Source organism: Eutrema salsugineum, unplaced genomic scaffold (genome assembly GCF_000478725.1).
Source record: "Eutrema salsugineum unplaced genomic scaffold, Eutsalg1_0 scaffold_11, whole genome shotgun sequence".
NCBI lineage: Eukaryota > Viridiplantae > Streptophyta > Magnoliopsida > Brassicales > Brassicaceae > Eutrema > Eutrema salsugineum.
The window spans coordinates 10518893-10539831 of NW_006256901.1; the positions used below are offsets into that span (position 1 = coordinate 10518893).

The following is a 20939-nucleotide window of genomic DNA, read 5'->3' on the forward strand; positions in this document are numbered from 1 at the left end:
CACTTGGTCTTGATGATTAGCTACATTTGGGTTTTGGTATGAGAGATTTGGATTGTTCCCAAAGTTGTTAAAGCTCTGATACCTTTGTTGATTCCCTATGTAGTTTATCTCCTCTTGAGTTAGACCATCTTCGTTGACGTTATCAAAGCTTGGTCCTTGCTCATCAAACTTGCCTACAAAGTGTATTGGCTTCTGTGTAGCCATGAGGACCTTGTCAAGCTTGCTCTGTAGCTCTCTTATATCCTTCTCCATTTGCTGTTCTTTACTAGATCCCTCGGAACAGTTTGCTCTATCAAAGTCTTCGCCATACGTGTCATTGGACATTGCAAGGTTCTCCACTAGTTCCATTGCCGCATTTATTTCTTTCCCAAGAAAATTTCCGTTGGAGGCTGTATCTAGTTGGTTTCTGATCTTGGGGAGGGCACCTCGGTATAGAGTACTTAGGAGGGAGGCCTTCGAGAAGCCGTGGTGCAGGCAATTGTTGGTATAGCTCCTGAACCGTTCCCAAGCTTCACTAAAACTCTCGTTGGTGTGTTGTGTGAAGCTAGATATTTGGTTCCTCAGCTTGGCCGTGCGTGAAGTGGAGAAGGACTTTGCTAAGAACGCCAATTTACACTGTTCCCACGTTTGGATGGAACCCCTTGGGAGGTTCTTTTCCCATTGGTGAGCTTTGTCACAGAGGCTGAATGGGAACAGGCGTAGCTGGAAACTGTCTTCTGACACGCTGTTTATCTTCGTCAGGTCGCAAACTCGATCAAATTGATCTCGATGCTCTAGAGGGTCTTCTTCGGGTAGACCGTGAAACTTGGTGTTCTGCACCATATTGAGCAGGGAAGCTTTAACATCAAAGTTGTTGTTTTGGACAGGTGGTGCCTGAATCCCGGCCTTATACTGATGCGCGTTTGCTCGGTCATTTTCTCCAACAAAGACCAGAGGAGGTTGTCTCTGAGCTTGTGGTGGAGGCGGAGGAACATGATGGGCTTGCTGCTCATTTCGGTTTGCTTGATGTTGGTTTTGCTGAGCAAACCTTTCATTTCTTTGAGCCTGTTGTTGGTTAACGTAGGCCTGTTGCTCGTTCCTCTCGGCCTGCGCTTGATTTGCCTGAGCCTGGTGCTCGGCATCTTGAGCATGCTGCTCGATTCTTTGCTGTTCTGCCATTCCAAGCCTTTCAAAGTGCCTTTCTCTCTCGCGAGCTCTCCTTTCGATTCTGTTGATGTTGTTATCGTAAGGGACAGGCGGTTCTGTGCTGCGAGATCTGGTTTTGATACACCTGAAAGCAAAGCCAGAACTTGTAAAAGAGTTAGTAAAACAAAATAAAGTAAAGTCTTGATCTCAAGAACAAATAAGAGACAAATGCTCCCACAAGTTGGCAACGGCGCCAATTGATAACTAAGAGTTTTCACTATTTGTAGAGGTTATCAATCCCCTGTCTTGTAGTACAAGGGGTTATCAAACCAAACTTGTGGAGAGGCACTAATCTATGTTACTTGTAATCTTAAGTCAAAATGATCAAGCAAGAGTTTTTGGTATCTAATCTACTTAACAAGCAAATAAGCCTAAAAATGAAACTAGCGATAGTGTTTAAACTAGATGAAGATGCAAATGATAACTAGTTAATGAGCTAATGTTCGGATGATGATAATAGATGATAAAGGTAGAGGCTTTAGACAGGATTAAGGATTTCGGGTGTCTCCAAGCTAAACTAGCGAGTTACTGAATCCATATTAACAAACATTTTCTTTTAACATGAACTCACAATATGGTAATCTTCTCATGAAAGTATTTAACATCTAAACTGATCCTCTTTCATACCAAAATCCCTTTTGAGAAGCATGAATCAGTCAGCTTTAGGATCCAGTTCAATAAGTTGTTTAAGAGAACAAACTGTCGCTCTCGCGATGAAAGACTCTTAAACCCTTAGCCGGTTGGTTCAGACATTTCCTCAAACACCTTTTATGCAAAGAAAGTCTCAGATCTGAACCGCAACTGATGTGCTTGGATCCAGCTTAGAGTACAAGATTGGCTAAGGAATGAAACATGTAAGCTTAGACCCCTAAACTCACTAATCTAACTTGGAAACACCCTAATCTACCTTTGAACGCCTCTTAAATGGACTACTCACTGATCATAACGAGCTCACTAAGTCCTTTGCAAGACGTGTAGCTGGTCATGATTAGGAGTTTGATGCTGGTGAATAAAAGAGATGAACAAGAACAAGATTTTTACGTAAAAACGAGATGTCGGATAAGATAAATCAAGTTTCACAAAAGAGGCAAGTTCTTAGAGCTAAAATAGGCAGGAAATAAGATAAGATTAAAGATGATTAGGTTTCTGGTCGTAAATTATATTTATAGTGAAGGGTAAGTGTCACGGGTCAGCCCCGGACAAACCTCGTACTGAACGCTCTTCTTGGGTCGTCGGGTGAGCACCACAGTGTGTGAGAGAGTGAAGCCAAGGTCTTGATGACGAGGGGTGCACGTGAGCAAAGATCAAGATGAAGATCCCATGAATAACACGTCAAGAACATGCATAAACCCTAGTCTTCAATCCATCTTCACGTGCATCCTCCGAGTCAACCTGTTCTTGAATCTGGGTTCGTGACAAGGGACCTCGGCATACAATGCCGAGGTGCTTGGTAGTCGAGGGGTTCAGGAATATGGAGTCCGGCATGCAATACTGATAGTAGGTTTTTTAAGCCTACTAAGATCAATTAACCTCTTGTGTTGTAGCACTTGAGGGTCAATCCAAATGGAGATTATCTAGGCACTAAGACTATATGGAACTATCCTTAATCCAAGTCTAAAGAAATAGGTTGGTGATTAGGTGATCTTAAATATATAACAAACAAGAACAAGCAGTAATTAAGAACAAGCAAACAAGAGAAACTAAACAAACACTCAAATTCAAATAAAGAGAAAACTAAACCTCTAGATGTGATCATTGATCAGGGTGCTTTAAATGTGAATTCATAATGCTAAGCAAAAAATGCAACACTTGCAATTCTTTATTCTAGACTTCCAAATTCATTCTCATTACAAAAATCCCTTTGTTAATTACCAATTCAAGACTAATTCCCATTAGATGAATAAACAATCAACAAGCATAAGGTTCCAAGTCTAAAATGACCAGACAACCTCTTTTTGCATCAAAATAAGAGCTAAGAAAGACTGAATCTTATACAGAAAGATAAAGCAAGCATCACATGATCTCAAATTCCAATTAACTTAGAACTCTAATCTAGATTAATCCTCTCATGAAGGCACTAACCTCTACACTAATCCATTTTCAAACCAAATCATCATTTGTGAAATCTGAATCAATGAGTATTAAGAAACAGTTCTAATATGTCATTCATGCATTTAACAATCATTCCCATGATGACAAAGGCATAAACCCTTAAGTTAGCTCATTCAGGCATTTCATCAAACACCTTGTGGGTGGAGAAATGCCTAAATTCTAGATCAAGCTTATAATGAGAGATCTAGCATTAGAATCAGCTAACTAAGGAAAGGAGAAGAGAATCTAAGCTTAAAAAATCATTAGTATACATCTAAACACCATAATCTACACACCTAGAAGCTTAAAAGAAGACTACTCACTAATCATGATAAACACACCATTTCCTTTGCAAGAGGTGATGTTAATCATGATTAGAAGCAAAGATAAGAAGATGAGATGATAAGAAACAGACTTAGATTGATTAAATCCTTGAGATATCTCTTAACAAACTCGTTTTTTAACAAAAGGGACAAGAGAAACAAGAGAAAACAAAGCTTAAGTCTTTAAAAAAACCCTAAAACGCATATATAGTGTCTCTTGCGGACCGGGTCAGCCCACGACAAACTGGGTACTGACCTGGCTTCAAATGGGTCATGTCTCAAGTGTGCGACATGGTCAGGTGCTTCCCAAGTCGTAGGACCAAGTCGCACAGCTATAGAAACAGGTTTGTGCACCTTAAATCCTTCAGCCCCAGCCGCATGCCTATCTAGGTGTAAACTGCGAGTGTATGTGCTGTTCAGGCTTTCTTCTCTTCAACTCGCATAACCAAGACGCATTCTGGAGATAATATGTGTGCGAGTTTGTCCTCCTTTAGTCCCAAGTCTCAGGCCCAAGTCGGTGTAATCTGCGAACACATGTGCTACATGGTTCCACTTCATGTCCAACTCGCAGGCCTATCTCGCACAGCATTGTGGACTTAGTCAAATTTTATTCTGGAAGTCTCTGCCTTGCTCAGAGACTCCTTACACTCAACTCTAAAGTTTCAAATTGTTTCCAGAGTATGAAGATTCATGGGTGCGAGTTAATCAAGTCGCACACCCAAGTCGCATCATTTCTCATTTTTTCGGAGCACTCCGCGTTTGATGCATCATAACTCCTGGAATACTGGTCCAAATGCCTTTACTCAAACTCCAGTGGCAAGGTAGCTCAATTATCTAGATTGTTGATGAAGAGTTCAAGTGCTTCAAAGGGATGGAAGGGTTCCTGGAGGGTTGATCTTTGACGTGCATTGCACGGGTCCAAATTGGCTTCTAGACATGTGTCCATTCCGAAAATGTTATCTTATTGCTCATAGCTCCAAATTGTATGATCTCAAACGTTCTGGAAATAGGACTAAAATATCTTCAATCTTTATGAAGGTCTTGTAAACTGAATCGGTCTGGAAGTGCATCGTCCCTCGCAATCTTTGGAGCTCATCGGGTCGGTCTAAAACGGTGGCGAGACATGTTCGTCTTCTGTTAGCCATATATTTCAGCTCAGTGCTCCAAATGCCCGGATTCGAACTGTTCTTGGTTCTTGACTCAATTATATACAACTTGCATGAAGAATTTGAGAGCTGAATCGGACGGAAAGACCTTCCGATAACGTGATTTCTGAGATGTATCTGCAGCCGAGATTTTTGGCCGAGAAACTTAACCGCCAGTACGTGTTTTTTGCCAAGAGAACTACCCGCAGGAAGGATTTTGGCCGAGAATCCTCGACCATCAGTACAGAATTTTGCCCAGAACCTCAAAATTGCTCCTCTACACCATTTTTGATTATTTCAACTCCATTTCTTCATCTGAATCACATTCTCCACTCCAAATAAGCTCCATAAGCACCTGTTTAACACTCCAAACCATGAAAAACTCTTTTGGACCTAATGAAATCCCTAAAGTCCTAAAACAATGCCTAAAGACCTAAAATGTATTCAAATGAGACATGATTTGGACTTAAATCTGTACACTAAATGATGCAATTTATGAATATATTAACTCCCCCACACTTGTCCTTTGCTTGTCCTCAAGCAAAAGGAACAAATGACAGAAAGAGGTTGAATGCATTGGGAGTTCATATTTCCTTTGAAAGAGAGAAGTGACCACTAAGAGAATTCAAATTCATGCTCAATATGCAATGCAAGACCATACTCTGATGTATCAACTCAACAGTAATCTCCCCAAGTTCTCCTATTCCTCAACTCTTTGACATTCATTAAGCTTTCAACCAAGTGGATCAAATGATGCTATGTGTAAACAAGCAGGTTTGGCTAGGGAGAGGATATGAGATTAAAATGATCTCATCAATGTCTGAGTGGGTTCAATGCAGCAAGGGGATCTCTCTATAAAATGATCAAACTTTGGCAGAATGCTAAAGGTAAAAAGCAACCTATGCATACAAGGGCAAGGACTCATCCCACCCCACACTCTACTCAAAGCTTTCTCACTTGCTCACTCTCTCAAGAACCTCACTTTCTACACTCATTTTCCTCTCACTAGGGGACTCACTTTTCATTTTCACATTCAAGTCTTGGAGTTCAAACTTTACAAAGCTCTTTTTCACTTTCTTTTGTAACCTCTAGCCTCTTTTTCTTTCTTTTTAAAAATATTTGAGCTCTTTGGCTTCTTTTCTTTTCCTTTCACTTAGAGGCTAGACTCTTTCTTTTCAAAACACTAGAGCTCACTTTGTTTGACTCAAAACTCCAAGACTGATTTCTTTTCTTTTTTCTATCCCCTAGTTCTCACCACTCTCCTTTTTCCACTCATCCCTCCGTTTTCCACTCACCATCAAGTATTCCCCCACACTTAGCTCCTTGATGATGGAACTTAACACTCAATGAGACTAGCCCTTGTCGCTCTTAACCTAACACTTTCTGCTAAGTTTGATCCAAGGTGGCCTTTCAATCACACACAAACATTTGGCTTGAAGGGAGGATGGGTTCAGGGTGAGGAAAACTGATCCATATGCGTATTCAGCTGTTTGAGCTAAGGAAGAGGATGGTAAAATCAGGATTCTAGCTCAAATATGTATATTGCTATCCACAAGCTTATTCAGACAATGCACCATAAGATATTTTCAAGTCAAGTTCAAGGTTTTCACTTATTAGAGTTGAGTTCAATTCAAACTTGCTTCTCAGATTCATATCATTTCAAGCCTTGCAAGCACATAAATCATTTCACAAGCATATTTAATCCAAATTCTCAAAGTGATGTACTCTCAAGGAAATAACCTATCATTACTCCCATGCACAATGAAACCTATATGATGCAGCTAGACTCAATCCTAAAAATGTGAAATGCAACTAGAATGAACATTTTTTGCGAAAATTTTTTATTTTTCAATTTTTTTGGTTTTTATATGCACTAGATGCAGACTCAAGATGCAAATCAAAATAAGAACAAGAGAAAACATGGTTAGTAAACACAAAGCCCATCCCCCACACTTAAATAACACAGTCCCCTGTGTTATAAAAGCATGAGAAAGAGGGAAAATCAAATTCAAAAATGCAAATGACAAATGAAAAATGCTGAATGCTCATTTACAAGTGTTTGGAGTGATACCTGGTGTGGTTTTTACGCAAAGGTGGAGTGAGTAGCTGCACCAGGTGAGGCTAGACATTACTGGAGTTGGGTTTAGCTTGGCCTGTACTCCCTTGTGCGACATGGACTTGTCTTGGACCGACTCGCACACCCAAGTCGCACATAAAGCTTCTTGAAAGTTCTGGCCTTCTTAGCTGCTGCTACATGGTCCTAGAAGACACCAACCCGCACACCCAAGTAGCTGTGAATTGCGAGCATGTGTGCTACTTGAATCAGGGGAGAACTGACTCGCACACCCATGTAGGTGTGATTTGAGAACAGGTGTGCTAGATGGGACTTGGCCTTGTCCAACTCGCACACCCATGTAGCACTCCAGGCGCCTCACCAGTTTTCATGCCTTAAGTCATTCCTCAACTTGTTCACAGACTCCTTTTTACTTTATCCTTGGACCACAGCATTCCTAAGTCACCTTAGACCTGAAAACACTTCACAAAACCCATCAAAATATCCTAAAACATGAAAAAGAAGAGAAAAGATTAAAAATATTATATACAAGGATAAGCTTGGGGTGTCCCCCAAGAGCACTTTGTTTTAAGTCACTAAGTTTGACTTTTCATACTCTTTACTTAGTGAGGGAGAGGAGGAGCTTTGATGCTCCTTGTCTTGTCCATGAATTCAAGCATTAGGTCCTTGTTCATCAGCTCTTGAACACCAGATGACCCTTTGTCTATGAGCTCTTGTGTGAGGATTGCCCTGACTTTTGCAAAAGGTTTTGATCCTCCAATGCCTTTAACCTTGTATTCCACAGCTCCACCATCGAACTTCCATGGAGTGAGAGTTAAGACTTGAGAAGAGGACCCAAGAGTGAATGATTTGGTGCTTGTTGGGTTCTTGTCTTGAGACCCTGAACCATTGCTTTTGTTGCTGCTGACCTCCTTCTCACTTGGTGTAGGAGAAAAAGATTCCAAGCAAGCTTCATCATCACTAAAGAAATCTCCTTCAAACTCAAGATCAGGTCCTACTAAGGATTCTTTCTTCTTCTCAACAGATGCAAGGGGTTGAGCTTCTTCTATAGTTCCAATACTCCCCACATACTTCATCTCATAGTGTTTCAATTTATCAGAATCATCAGATATAACCCCACAAAATCCAGCAAGAGGAGGTTTAAGGGGATAAGATACTTCATCATCTACCTTAGTAAGCACCACTCTTTGAGTATCAAAGTCCATCCTTGCTCCTGTGGTGTTCAGAAATGGAGTTCCAAGCAGAAGAGGTAGCTCTTTTGTCTTTTTTCATTTTCATCACTACAAAATCAGTTGGAACTGTGCATTCACCAATCTTTAATGGGTAGTCTTCAAGGATTCCATATGGCTTCTTTGAGGATGAATCTCCAAAGGTAATTGACATGGGGTGATACTTAAGACTCTTGATCCCTAGTCTCTCCACCATGTCTAAAGACATTACACTGATCCTTGATCCAGAATCACATAAAGCATTGTCCACTTTCAAACTTCCAAGAGAGCATGAGATGGAGAACTTTCCTGGATTACCTAGCTTGGGAATTGATTTGGGTTTCACCCTTGTTGAACCAGTGCTAGAGACTCCATCAGATGTCCTTCCTTGAACCATTCTCTGATCCTTTCTTTCAGTAATCTCAGAAGCTGCCTCCCCACCTTCTTTCTCAATGTCCTCATTGAGATCACAGAACAGGAAGTCAAGCTCCTCTATGATGGCGTCCTCATCATCTTGTGTCAGGCACTTTCCACTTGAGACATTGCTATGGAGAAGATCCTCAATTTCTTGGACAGCAGCATAATTCTCATCATTTGAGAGGATTGCATTGCAGTATTCTGTTTGATGTGCAATTGATGTCCCTGGTAAAGATCTTTGAGCTTGAGAACTGCAGTGGCCCTTGTTGTTCTCTAGAGTCTTGACTTTGGAAGCCAAGGTTGAAAGTTGAGTTAGAAGATCAGAATAAGTGCAGTCCACCTTGTTGTTAATCTCTGCCATTTTCTTGTTGAAGTCTATGGCACCACTTGCTTGACCTTTGAGGATTTGCTGGAGCAGGTTCTGCACTTCTTGATCCTTATTCTCTGAGTTATGTTGGAGACTTTGTTGTTGGGTGATAGACTCCTGATCGTGATGAATGAGTCCTGCCCCTTGATGCTCTTCGTGTGGTTGAATTGGTGATGCGGAAGTGATGATTTGGTTTGGTGAATGATCTGAACGATGGGGGTGAAGTGAAACTTCTAAGGATTGCGGATGTTCCTTAGACTTTCGATTCTTAATTCTTCTAGGATATTACACACCAAGAGAAGAATCAAGTTGAATAGATATTACACACTATTCGGATCAAACAACTAGAGAGAGTTTTAGAAATAAGAAGTTTGATGAAAATAGAATGAAGAGTCAAGTACAGAATATAAAGAGAAGGGGGAAGAAGGAGAAGAGTCATTTCGGTCAAGCATAGAATTTAAGAGACATGCCTCGAAAATTCATGCACATAAAGACCAAGTTTGAATAGAAAGAAGATAGAAATAACACTAAGGAAATTCAAATTGAAACAAGAAGAGAAGAGGGCCGAATGATGACAATGGGCTGAGGTAAGAAGTATGTGGCCAAGCCTCGTTAAAAACCTCTCTTGGAAAACCCATTGGGACAAAACCAAGAGGAGGGAAAAAGAGCACAAGTCCACACACCTCCATTGTCATCGCTTAGACGGCTTGAATCACAACCAATGTGGCTGGAAAAGCTTCACTTCTAAGGCTGGCCTGAATGGTAAGTAGATGGTTGTTGATGACTTTATTGAACTCTTTTGCTCTAGACCTTGTCATGGGACCATTGGGGACGATCAATGCTTCATCATCTTCAGCTCCAAGCTCCACGGGTTCAAGCTGCGGTTTAGTTCCATGCTCCAAGCTCTCCATGCTTTCCATGCTCACATCAGGCTCTCCCACTTGAAAAGGATTTGTCCTCAAATCCGACTCATCTGCAATAAAAGGAACAAGATCAATAATGTTGAAAGTATTACTCACGTTATACTTACCTTGCAAATCCAGTATGTAGGCGTTATTGTTGATCCTTTGAAGCACTTTAAAAGGTCCATCCATTCTTGGCATTAGTTTAGACTTTCTTTCGTTGGGAAAACGGTCTTTCCGGAGATGAATCCAAACTAAGTCTCCTTCCTCGAAGATAAGTTCCTTGCGGCCCTTGTTAGCATACTTGGCATATTGTTTTGTCTTGTCCTCTATATTCTTCCTTGCCGCCTCATGGATTCGCTGAACCAACTCTGCTTTCTTTTTTCCATCTGTACTACTCCTTTCACTCAGAGGCAAAGGCATCAAATCCAAAGGAGTGGTGGGATTAAACCCATAAACAATTTGAAATGGTGAAAGTTTAGAAGCAGAATGTATGGAATGATTATAAGCGAATTCTACATGTGGTAAACAATCTTCCCAAGCCTTTAGGTTCTTCTTGATCAACACACGCAAAAGTGTGGATAGGGTTCTATTAACTATCTCGGTTTGACCATCAGTTTGGGGGTGGCAAGTAGTGGAGAATAACAACTTAGTTCCTAGCTTAGACCAAAGCGTTTTCCAAAAATAGCTAAGAAACTTGGTGTCTCTATCAGATACGATGGTCCTAGGCATGCCATGTAGACGTATAACTTCCCTAAAGAACAGTTCGGCTACATGCTTAGCATCATCGGTTTTATGACATGGAATGAAATGCGCCATCTTAGAGAATCTATCCACCACCACAAAGATTGAATCCTTACCCGTTCTAGTTCTAGGCAATCCTACTACAAAGTCCATTGAAATGTCATTCCAAGGATGCAAAGGAATAGGGAGAGGAGTATACAAACCGTGGGGTTGCGACTTAGCTTTCGCTTGTTTACAAGTTGAACATTTCTCACACATTTTCTCAACATCTCGCCTCATATGTGGCCAATGAAAGTGATCTTGCATGACTTGTAAAGTTTTAGACACACCAAAGTGTCCCATTAATCCTCCACCGTGTGCTTCCCTTAGAAACAAATCTCTCAAAGACGAGTTAGGAACACACAAACGGTTATCATAGAACAAGTATCCTTCATGCCTATAATATTTCCCAAATGCAAATCTCTCACAAGCAGCAAATATTTTTCCAAAATCAGAATCATTCTCATAGAGAGTTTTAATGTGTTCAAAACCAAGTAACTTGGCATCCAAAGATGAAAGTAACACATACCTCCGGGACAATGCGTCGGCCACGACATTGTCCTTACCTTTTTTGTATTTGATGACATAGGGAAATGTCTCAATGAACTCTACCCACCGAGCATGCCTCTTGTTAAGCTTTTGTTGTCCCTTGAGATGTTTTAGAGACTCATGGTCGGTGTGGATCACGAACTCCTTTGGCCAGAGATAGTGTTGCCACGTTTGTAAAGCCCTCACCAAAGCGTAGAGTTCCTTGTCGTAGGTTGGATAGTTAAGTGTCGCTCCTCCTAGCTTTTCACTGAAATAAGCTATAGGCTTCTTGTCCTGCATCAACACAGCACCAATACCAACACCCGATGCATCACATTCGATTTCAAAAGTTTTAACAAAATCAGGTAGGGAAAGGATAGGAGCCTGAGTAAGTTTCTCTTTCAAGGTTTGAAATGCTTCTTCTTGAGCCGTTTCCCACTTAAATCCAACGTCCTTCTTGATAACTTCAGTAAGCGGAGCAGCCAAGGTGCTAAAGTCCTTAACGAATCTTCGGTAAAATCCCGCAAGTCCATGAAAGCTCCTCACTTCTCCTACGGAGGTTGGACTAGGCCATTCTTTAATTGCTTTTACCTTCTCTTCATCCACTTTAACACCATCTGCACTCACAACAAAACCTAGGAAGACCAAGTTATCCGTTCCAAAAGTACACTTGTTCATGTTGGCATAGAGTTTCTCCGTTCTAAGCACATCTAACACCTTACGCAAATGCTGAACATGATCTTCTAAGTTTTTGCTATAAACTAAGATGTCATCAAAGTAAACAACCACAAAATGCCCTATGTATGCTCTAAGAACATGGTTCATTAATCACATGAATGTACTAGGTGCATTTGTAAGCCCGAATGGCATCACTAACCATTCATACAACCCTTGCTTAGTTTTAAATGCGGTTTTCCACTCATCCCCTTCCTTCATCCTAATCTGATGATACCCGCTTTTTAAGTCAACCTTAGAAAAGATGCAAGACCCATGTAACTCATCTAGCATATCATCTAATCTAGGTATGGGATGGAGATACTTAACCGTTATATTATTGATGGCTCTGCAATCGACGCACATCCTCCAGCTTCCGTCCTTTTTAGGTACTAGTAGTACGGGCACAGCACATGGACTCATGCTTTCACGGATGTGTCCTTTCTTCATGAGTTCCGTGACTTGCTTTTCTAGTTCCTTAGTATCCACGGGATTAGTTCTATAAGCTGGTTTGTTTGGCAATGAGGCTCCCGGGATAAAATCGATTTGATGTTCTATGCCTCTAATGGGTGGTAATCCCTCCGGATTCTCCCCAGGAAACACATCCCTATATTCATGTAATACATGTTTAAAAGTGCTAGGGATTTCCTGCTCAGGGTTAGTGATACTCATAAGCGTTTCTTTATAAACAAAAAGTAAGTTCGGTTTATGGAGATCACTTCCCTTTGGGATATTCGGCACAATAGCAAGGTTAGATGGTTTGATAGCTTTCTTTCTACCCATCTTCATGACCAACTGATCCTGGTAAACCTCATGAGGGGTCATAGGTAGCAACACGGTTTTTCTTCCTTTGAACTCAAACTTATGCCGATTCGTGAAACCATCATGCATAACCTGCCTATCCGATTGCCATGGTCTTCCCAACAGTATATGGCTAGCTTCCATTGGCAAAATATCACATAAGACCTCATCCTCATATTTTCCAATTGATAGAGGTACCTTGACTTGATTATCCACAGCCATTTCGCCATTTTCATTCAGCCACTGCAGCTTGTATGGTTTCGGATGCTTGATTACTTGCAACCCAAGTCTCGCAACCATAGTCTCGCTAGCAACGTTTGTACAGCTTCCACCGTCAATGATCACGCTGCAAATCTGATCCCTAACCAGACACCTTGTATGGAACATGTTCTCTCTTGGTTCTTGCTCATCAGATTTCGTGATGACACTCAAAGCTCTCATGGTGACTCCCACCATCATTTGTCCTTTAGCGGCTGATTCATACTCTTCCTCCGATGATTCATCCTCAAGTTGTCTTTCCTTAGGCTTCTCATCTGCAGATTCAACTTCCCCATTTGCCATGATGATCATAACCCTCTTGTTGGAGCATTCACTAGCATAATGTCCAATGCCGTGACACTTAAAGCACTTAATGTCTCTTGTCCTTGGTGCAACGTTAGTACTTTTTCCTTTAAGATCCACACTCTCAACCTTGGGCTTGACAAACGGCTTGTAATCTCTTGAAGTTCCAGACTTCACTTCTCGGTGATAGCTAGATTTTTCTGGAACAAAACTCGACTTGGAGCTTCTCCTTTTAAGTTGTTTTTCGAACATAATTGCCTTGTGCATCATTTCCTCTAGCTCCTCATAATTTTGAACCTCCAATTTGTCAGAAATATCTCGGTTTAATCCTCCCATGAATCTAGACATGGCGGCTTCTGGATCTTCTTGAATATCAGCTCTTATCAACAAAGTTTCCATCTCCTTGAAATACTCTTCAACGGTCCTATTGCCTTGTACCAAGTTTCTCAGCCGATGGTGTAGCTCTCTATGATAGTGACTTGGCACGAATCTTTTCCTCATAAGATGCTTCATCTGATTCCAAGTCTCTACTGGAAAATCTCCTACACGCTTCCTAGTGAGAGTTAGCTGATCCCACCAACTTAGTGCATACCCGGTGAACTCGGTAGGTGCAACTTTGACTTTGTTCTCTTCAGTGTACTCATGACAATTGAAGACGAGTTCCATATTCTTTTCCCATTCAAGATACTCCTCAGGGTCGTTGCTGCCTTGGAAAGAAGGAATACGAACTTTCACTCCAGCTAGATTATCCCTAGGAATCACTCGCTCATCTCTAGCACTTCTTCTTCGTCGGTGACTACTTGTCTTAGAAGAATGACTGTAGTAGTCGGAGTGATGGCTAGCATCTGCCTGACTTTGCTTATCACGTTCCTTACGTGCTCTTCTCGAATTTTCCTGATCAAGTTTAAAGGCCTCTAACTGCTGAGCCACTAGTCTGGCTACCTCGGTTACGATAGTCTCAATCATTTGCTTTTGGTTGACGCTATTGCTTCCTCTTTCATCTTCTTCCAATGGTGGCGTTACCATCCTGAAAATCAACAAAAAAGAACCCCAGTCAAGTGTTCTTTGGAAGAAATCGCAACACAATGGATCAAACAAAGGAATAACTCTTCAACTACGACAAGAACCTACTAGCGACTGTTCAGAGAAATCGACTCGGGAAAAATATCAAAACACATCCAAAAATTCCGATTTCAATTTTAACAGAAACTAGACTCAATCTAGGTTCGAACACAACTGGTTTCACGATTTCTGGATCAGTATTCGATTTAAACAATTCTAACAACCTGGTGCTCGGAAACAGATAATAACACAGTTTTCTCAAAAACGTTTTGATTGATAATGAAAAGTCACAAACGAAATCTTTTTGATTCAGATCGACACAACCTGCACGAAGCAGCTCTGATACCACCTGATAGACTCCTGATCGTGATGAATGAGTCCTGCCCCTTGATGCTCTTCGTGTGGTTGAATTGGTGATGCGGAAGTGATGATTTGGTTTGGTGAATGATCTGAACGATGGGGGTGAAGTGAAACTTCTAAGGATTGCGGATGTTCCTTAGACTTTCGATTCTTAATTCTTCTAGGATATTACACACCAAGAGAAGAATCAAGTTGAATAGATATTACACACTATTCGGATCAAACAACTAGAGAGAGTTTTAGAAATAAGAAGTTTGATGAAAATAGAATGAAGAGTCAAGTACAGAATATAAAGAGAAGGGGGAAGAAGGAGAAGAGTCATTTCGGTCAAGCATAGAATTTAAGAGACATGCCTCGAAAATTCATGCACATAAAGACCAAGTTTGAATAGAAAGAAGATAGAAATAACACTAAGGAAATTCAAACTGAAACAAGAAGAGAAGAGGGCCGAATGATGACAATGGGCTGAGGTAAGAAGTATGTGGCCAAGCCTCGTTAAAAACCTCTCTTGGAAAACCCATTGGGACAAAACCAAGAGGAGGGAAAAAGAGCACAAGTCCACACACCTCCATTGTCATTGCTTAGACGGCTTGAATCACAACCAATGTGGCTGGACAAGCTTCACTTCTAAGGCTGGCCTGAATGGTAAGTAGATGGTTGTTGATGACTTTATTGAACTCTTTTGCTTTAGACCTTGTCATGGGACCATTGGGGACGATCAATGCTTCATCCTCTTCAGCTCCAAGCTCCGCGGGTTCAAGCTGCGGTTTAGTTCCATGCTCCAAGCTCTGCGGTTTAGGTGCTAGAAGAATTAAGAATCTTGTGTCAGGCACTTTCCACTTGAGACATTGCTATGGAGAAGATCCTCAATTTCTTGGACAGCAGCATGATTCTCAGCATTTGAGAGGATTACATTGCAGTATTCTGTTTGACGTGCAACTGATGTCCCTGGTAAAGATCTTTGAGCTTGAGAACTGCAGTTGCCCTTGTTGTTCTCTAGAGTCTTGACTTTGGAAGCCAAGGTTGAAAGTTGAGTTAGAAGATCATAATAAGTGCAATCCACCTTGTTGTTAATCTCTGCCATTTTCTTGTTGAAGTCTATGGCACCATTTGCTTGACCTTTGAGGATTTGCTGGAGCAGGTTCTGCACTTCTTGATCCTTATTCTCTGAGTTCTGTTGGAGACTTTGTTGTTGGGGAGGGACAAAACCTTGTTGTTGAGTGTTTTGAGGAAAGAAGTTCTGGTTTGGGGGATTCTTGTAGTAGGTAAAGCCCTTTTGGTAACCTTGTTGGCCACCTACAAAGTTCACCTCAGTTGTGATGTCTTCCCTTTGAAATGTGTCTTGAAACACATGATTCACATCTCTAACAAAGTTGGCTGACTGATGAGAAGCTAAGAGAAGTGTGTCTAGCTTCTCATTGAGAGACTTGATGTCTTTCCTTGTCCTTTCCTCTTCAGCACTCACAGCTCCTCTTGAATTCCTTTCAAAGTCTGATCCATAAAGCTCATCACTCTGAGCTACATTCTCCACTAGGGTCATGGCATCATTGACTTCCTTGGTCATGAAATTACCATTTGAAGCTGTGTCCAAGAGGAGTCTGACCTTTGGTAAAGCACCTCTGTAGAAGGTACTTAGCAGCTGACAATATGAGAATCCATGGTGAGGGCATTGCATGGTATACCCTCTATATCTTTCCCAAGCCTCACAAAAGGATTCATGGTTCTTCTGAATGAAACTTGAGATTTCATTTCTTAACCTTGCTGTTCTTGATGAAGTGAAGAACTTGGTTAGAAATGCTCTTTTGCATTGCTCCCATGTTGTGACTGATCCTTGAGGTAGAGACTTTTCCCATTGATGAGCTTTGTCTCCTAGAGAAAAAGGAAATAGCCTCAACTTGAAACTGTCCTCACTCACTCCATTCATCTTAGTTAGATCAGAAACTCTATCAAAGTTGTCAATGTGATCTAATGGTTCTTCTAATGCCAAGCCATGGAACTTGTTTGATTGCACCATGTTGATCAGGCCAGATTTGATCTCAAAATCGTTTTCAGGTGTTGGGGCTTGAATCCCATGTCTTTGACCCTGAGAATTAGCCTCATCACTAGCTCCCACAAGTTGTCTTGGACGTGGAGGTGGTGGCTCTTCCTGATTCTAGTGGTTTCCATTACCACCATGAGCCTGTTGCCCATGATCCATACCCAACCTCTCAATGTGCACAGCTATTTCTCTTTGTCTTCTTGCTTGACTTCTAGTGTTCATACACCTGAAAACAAAGACAGCACTTGAAAGATAATCAGTAAACAAAAGAAAATGACTTGATCTCAAGAAGATCCAAAGTCCTAATGCTAGAATGAATCTCCAATTGGCAACGGCGCCAAATTGATAGTAGGTTTTTTAAGCTTACTAAGGTCAATTAACCTCTTGTGTTGTAGCACTTGAGGGTTAATCCAAATGGAGATTATCTAGGCACTAAGACTATATGGAACTATCCTTAATCCAAGTCTAAAGAAAAAGGTTGGTGATTAAGTGATCTAAAACATATAACAAACAAGAACAAGCAAACAAGAGATGTGATCATTGATCAGGGCGCTTTAAATGTGAATTCATAATGCTAAGCAAACAATGCAACACTTGCAATTCTTTAGTCCAGACTTCCAAATCAGATTAATTCATTCTCATGAAAAAAATCCCTTTGTTAATTACCAGTTCAAGACTAATTCCCATTAGATGAATAAACAATCAACAAGCATGAGGTTCCAAGTCTAAAATGACTAGACAGCCTCTTTTTGCATCAAAATAAGAGCTAATAAAGACTGAATCTTATACAGAAAGATAAAGCAAGCATCACATGATCTCAAATTCCAATTAACTTAGATTTCTAATCTAGATTAATCCTCTCATGAAGGCACTAACCTCTACACTAATCCATTTTCAAACCAAATCATCATTTGTGAAATATGAATCAATGAGCATTAAGAAACAGTTCTAATATTTCATTCATGCATTTAACAATCATTCCCATGATGACAAAGGCATAAACCCTTAAGTTAGCTCATTCAGGCATTTCATCAAACACCTTGTGGGTGGAGAAATGCCTAAGTTCAAGATCAAGCTTATAATGAGAGATCTAGCATTAGAATCAGCTAACTAAGGAAAGGAGAAGAGAATCTAAGCTTAAAAAATCATTAGTATACATCTAAACACCCTAATCTACACACCTAGAAGCTTAAAAGAAGACTACTCACTAATCATGATAAACACACCATTTCCTTTGCAAGAGGTGATGTTAATCATGATTAGAAGCAAAGATAAGAAGATGAGATGATAAGAAACAGACTTAGATTGATTAAATCCTTGAGATATCTCTTAACAAACTCGTTTTTTAACAAAAGGGACAAGAGAAACAAGAGAAAACAAAGCTTAAGTCTTTGAAAAAACCCTAAAACGCATATATAGTGTCTCTTGCGGACCGGGTCAGCCCACGACAAACTGGGTACTGACCTGGCTTCAAATGGGTCATGTCTCAAGTGTGCGACATGGTCAGGTGCTTCCCAAGTCGTAGGCCCAAGTCGCACAGCTATAGAAACAGGTTTGTGCACCTTAAATCCTTCAGCCCCAGCCGCATGCCTATCTAGGTGTAAACTGCGAGTGTATGTGCTGTTCAGGCTTTCTTCTCTTCAACTCGCACAAACAAGACGCATTCTGGAGATAATATGTGTGCTAGTTGGTCCTCCTTTAGTCCCAAGTCGCAGGCCCAAGTCGGTGTAATTTGCGAACACATGTGCTACATGGTTCCACTTCATGTCCAACTCGCAGGCCTATCTCGCACAGTATTGTGGACTTAGTCAAAATTGATTCTGGAAGTCTCTGCCTTGCTCAGAGACTCCTTACACTCATCTCTAAAGTCGCAACTTGTTTCCAGAGTATGAACATTCATGGGTGCGAGTTAATCAAGTTGCACACCCAAGTCGCATCATTTCTCATTTTCTCAGAGCACTCCGCGTTTGATGCATCATAACTCCTGGAATACTGGTCCAAATGCCTTGATTCAAACTGCAGTGGAAAGGCAGCTCAATTATCTAGAATGTTTATTAAGAGTACAAGTGCTTCAAAGGGATGGAAGGGTTCCCGGAGGGTTGACCTTTGACGTGCATTGCACAGGTCCAAATTGGCTTCTAGACATGTGTCCATTCCGGAAACGTTATCTTCTTGCTCATAGCTCCAAATTGTATGATCTCAAACGTTCTGAAAATAGGAGTAAAATATCTTGAATCTTGATGAACGTCTTGTAAACTGAATCGGTCTGTAAGTGCATCGTCCCTCACAATCTTTGGAGCTCATCGGGTCGGTCTAAAACGGTGGCGAGACATATTCGTCTTCCGGTAGCCATATCGTTCAGCTCAGTGCTCCAAATGCCCTGATTCGAACTGTTCTGGGTTCTTGACTCAATTATCTACAACCTTCATGAAGAATTCGAGAGCTGAATCGGACGGAAAGACCTTCCAGTAACGTGATTTCTGAGATGTATCTGGACCCGAGATTGTTGGCCGAGAAACTTAACCGCCAGTACGTGTTTTTGGCCAAGAGAACTACCCGCAGGAAGGATTTTGGCCGAGAATCCTCGACCATCAGTACAACATTTTTCCCAGAACCTCAAAATTGCTCCTCTACACCATTTTTGATTATTTCAACTCCATTTCTTCATCTGAATCACATTCTCCACTCCAAATAAGCTCCATAAGCACCTGTTTAACACTCCAAACCATGCAAAACTCTTTTGGACCTAATGAAATCTCTAAAGTCCTAAAACAATGCGTAAAGACCTAAAATGTATGCAAATGAGACATTATTTGAATGATGCAATTTACGAATATATCAAATACCGAGGTCCTTAAGCCGAGGTTCATGTTCAACACTAAGGCGTTTTCAGCTTCGCTTCTCTTGCATGCATGCTTCTATCTTGGCATGCCAAGGTGTTAGTACGAGATCTAATCCAAAGAGCTTCAGGGGATGAGCCTCGGCCTAAGCAATGTCGAGGTAACGATGCCGAGGTCTGTAAAAACACTTAGTGCGTATCGCAACTCTTTGGGCTCATACCGATCAACTCGTCTTCCGAAGGCGATAACTTTCAGCACACGACTCAAAATGCCTTGAAACCAGTTCCATAATCAAGATAACTCATTCAGCTCAAACTTTGGTGAAAAAACCATCGGAGCTTGGGAAGTGGAAGGCTCCCTGGATTGCTCATTTTTGCACCGCATTGGAATGACCGGAAAAACCATCTTTTAGACCAATGTCTATTCCGGAGACGATATCTTCCAAACCGTTGTGCCAAATTGGGCGACCTTAGGTGTTCCGGAAATAGAATTCACAGACCTCGAATAGTGATGCAGGCCCTGTGAACTGATTCGAGCTAGAAAGGCATTGTCCTTTCGGATTGGCTCTTGAATGCATGCGAGACGGGCGTGTCTTCCGGTGGTGATATCTCTCTACTCACTGGTCCGAATTACGTGATTCCAACTGTTCTGGGATCTTGGCTTGATTATCTCCAACTTTGATTAAGACCCCGTCAACTGATTCGGACTGGAATATTCCCCGGATTTTAGATCTTTGAGGGGCGCAGGTGAAAATGGACTTTAGCCGATAAACATTTCCCGCGGTAAGGAAAATGTCCGAGAAACATGTACCGCGGTAAGCTTTTTAGGCGATAAAAACTTCTCGCCTTGGCATAGAATTTCACTGATGGAATTTTCACTCGGCAATGATTTTTAGCCGGTAAAGACCACCCGATAGCGATTTTGGCCGATGTTCTGATCTAGCCGGTACGAGTTTTCACCGAGAAATTCCTCCAATCGGTTTTCACCATTTTTGACCCTCTTCTTCACCGTTTCCACTCCTGATCTTCCTCTTCAGCTCCAAATATCCTTTAAAGCACCTGATAAAGACTTCATACCATGCAAAACTCTTTCGGACCTAATGCAAATCCTAAAGCCTACTTTGATGCCTAAAGACCTAAAATGAATGAGAAAACACATGATTTGGACTCTAAAATGCAGCCTAAATGATTCAAAAAATAGACATATCACCAGGTTTGACAACATGGAGGAAGAACAAGCAAAGCACAACTACGAGCTTCGCAACACCAAAAACAAAGTCATGGACCTGGATTTCAAACTCGATGATGTGGACAAAAGCCCTCAACGAAGCTAAGAACGAGTCCTATGACTTCACAGTCAAAGTTTCAGAGAAGGTATACAAAATCATTGAAAAAAACAAAGAGCTTGACTCAACCATGGATAAAGTAGTCTATGCTCTTCATGAAGTTGAAGAAAAGGTTGAGGAGATCATACAAGGACTTGGAGAGCAGATTCCAGCAGCCAAAACTAAAGACATAAGTCCAGAGAGGGAGTACACCAA

The 20939-nt window shown here is 41.2% G+C and overlaps 1 protein-coding gene and 2 non-coding genes across 3 annotated transcripts; 2 read left to right on the top strand and 1 right to left on the bottom strand.

Moving 5' to 3' along the window:
* The first annotated feature begins 460 nt into the window (after positions 1-460).
* Positions 461-567, top strand: LOC112090005. The gene has a single exon (XR_002901364.1). It is a non-coding gene; the product is annotated as a small nucleolar RNA R71 (small nucleolar RNA).
* Positions 568-9508: 8941 nt separating this feature from the next.
* On the bottom strand, positions 9509-14125 carry LOC112089855. Its single transcript, XM_024160608.1, has 6 exons — positions 12632-14125; positions 12100-12352; positions 11025-11658; positions 10120-10892; positions 9841-9966; positions 9509-9783 (listed from the first exon to the last, which is right to left on the bottom strand). The coding sequence occupies exons 1-6, from the start codon at positions 14123-14125 to the stop codon at positions 9509-9511; spliced, it is 3555 nt and encodes a 1184-aa protein (XP_024016376.1).
* A 2048-nt stretch (positions 14126-16173) lies between these two features.
* On the top strand, positions 16174-16280 carry LOC112089979. The gene has a single exon (XR_002901339.1). It is a non-coding gene; the product is annotated as a small nucleolar RNA R71 (small nucleolar RNA).
* The last annotated feature ends 4659 nt before the right edge of the window (positions 16281-20939 follow it).

What these genes read in the sequence shown, in the direction of transcription:
- LOC112089855 (XM_024160608.1), bottom strand. Translation starts at nt 14,125, where the DNA reads ATGGTAACGCCACCATTGGAAGAAGATGAAAGAGGAAGCAATAGCGTC. An exon ending in GCCGACGCATTGTCCCGGAG is followed by an intron (nt 10,893 to 11,024) that starts GTATGTGTTACT and finishes GAAATATTATAG; the next exon opens with GCATGAAGGATACTTGTTCT. An exon ending in CTACATACTGGATTTGCAAG is followed by an intron (nt 9,784 to 9,840) that starts GTAAGTATAACG and finishes CTTTTATTGCAG; the next exon opens with ATGAGTCGGATTTGAGGACA.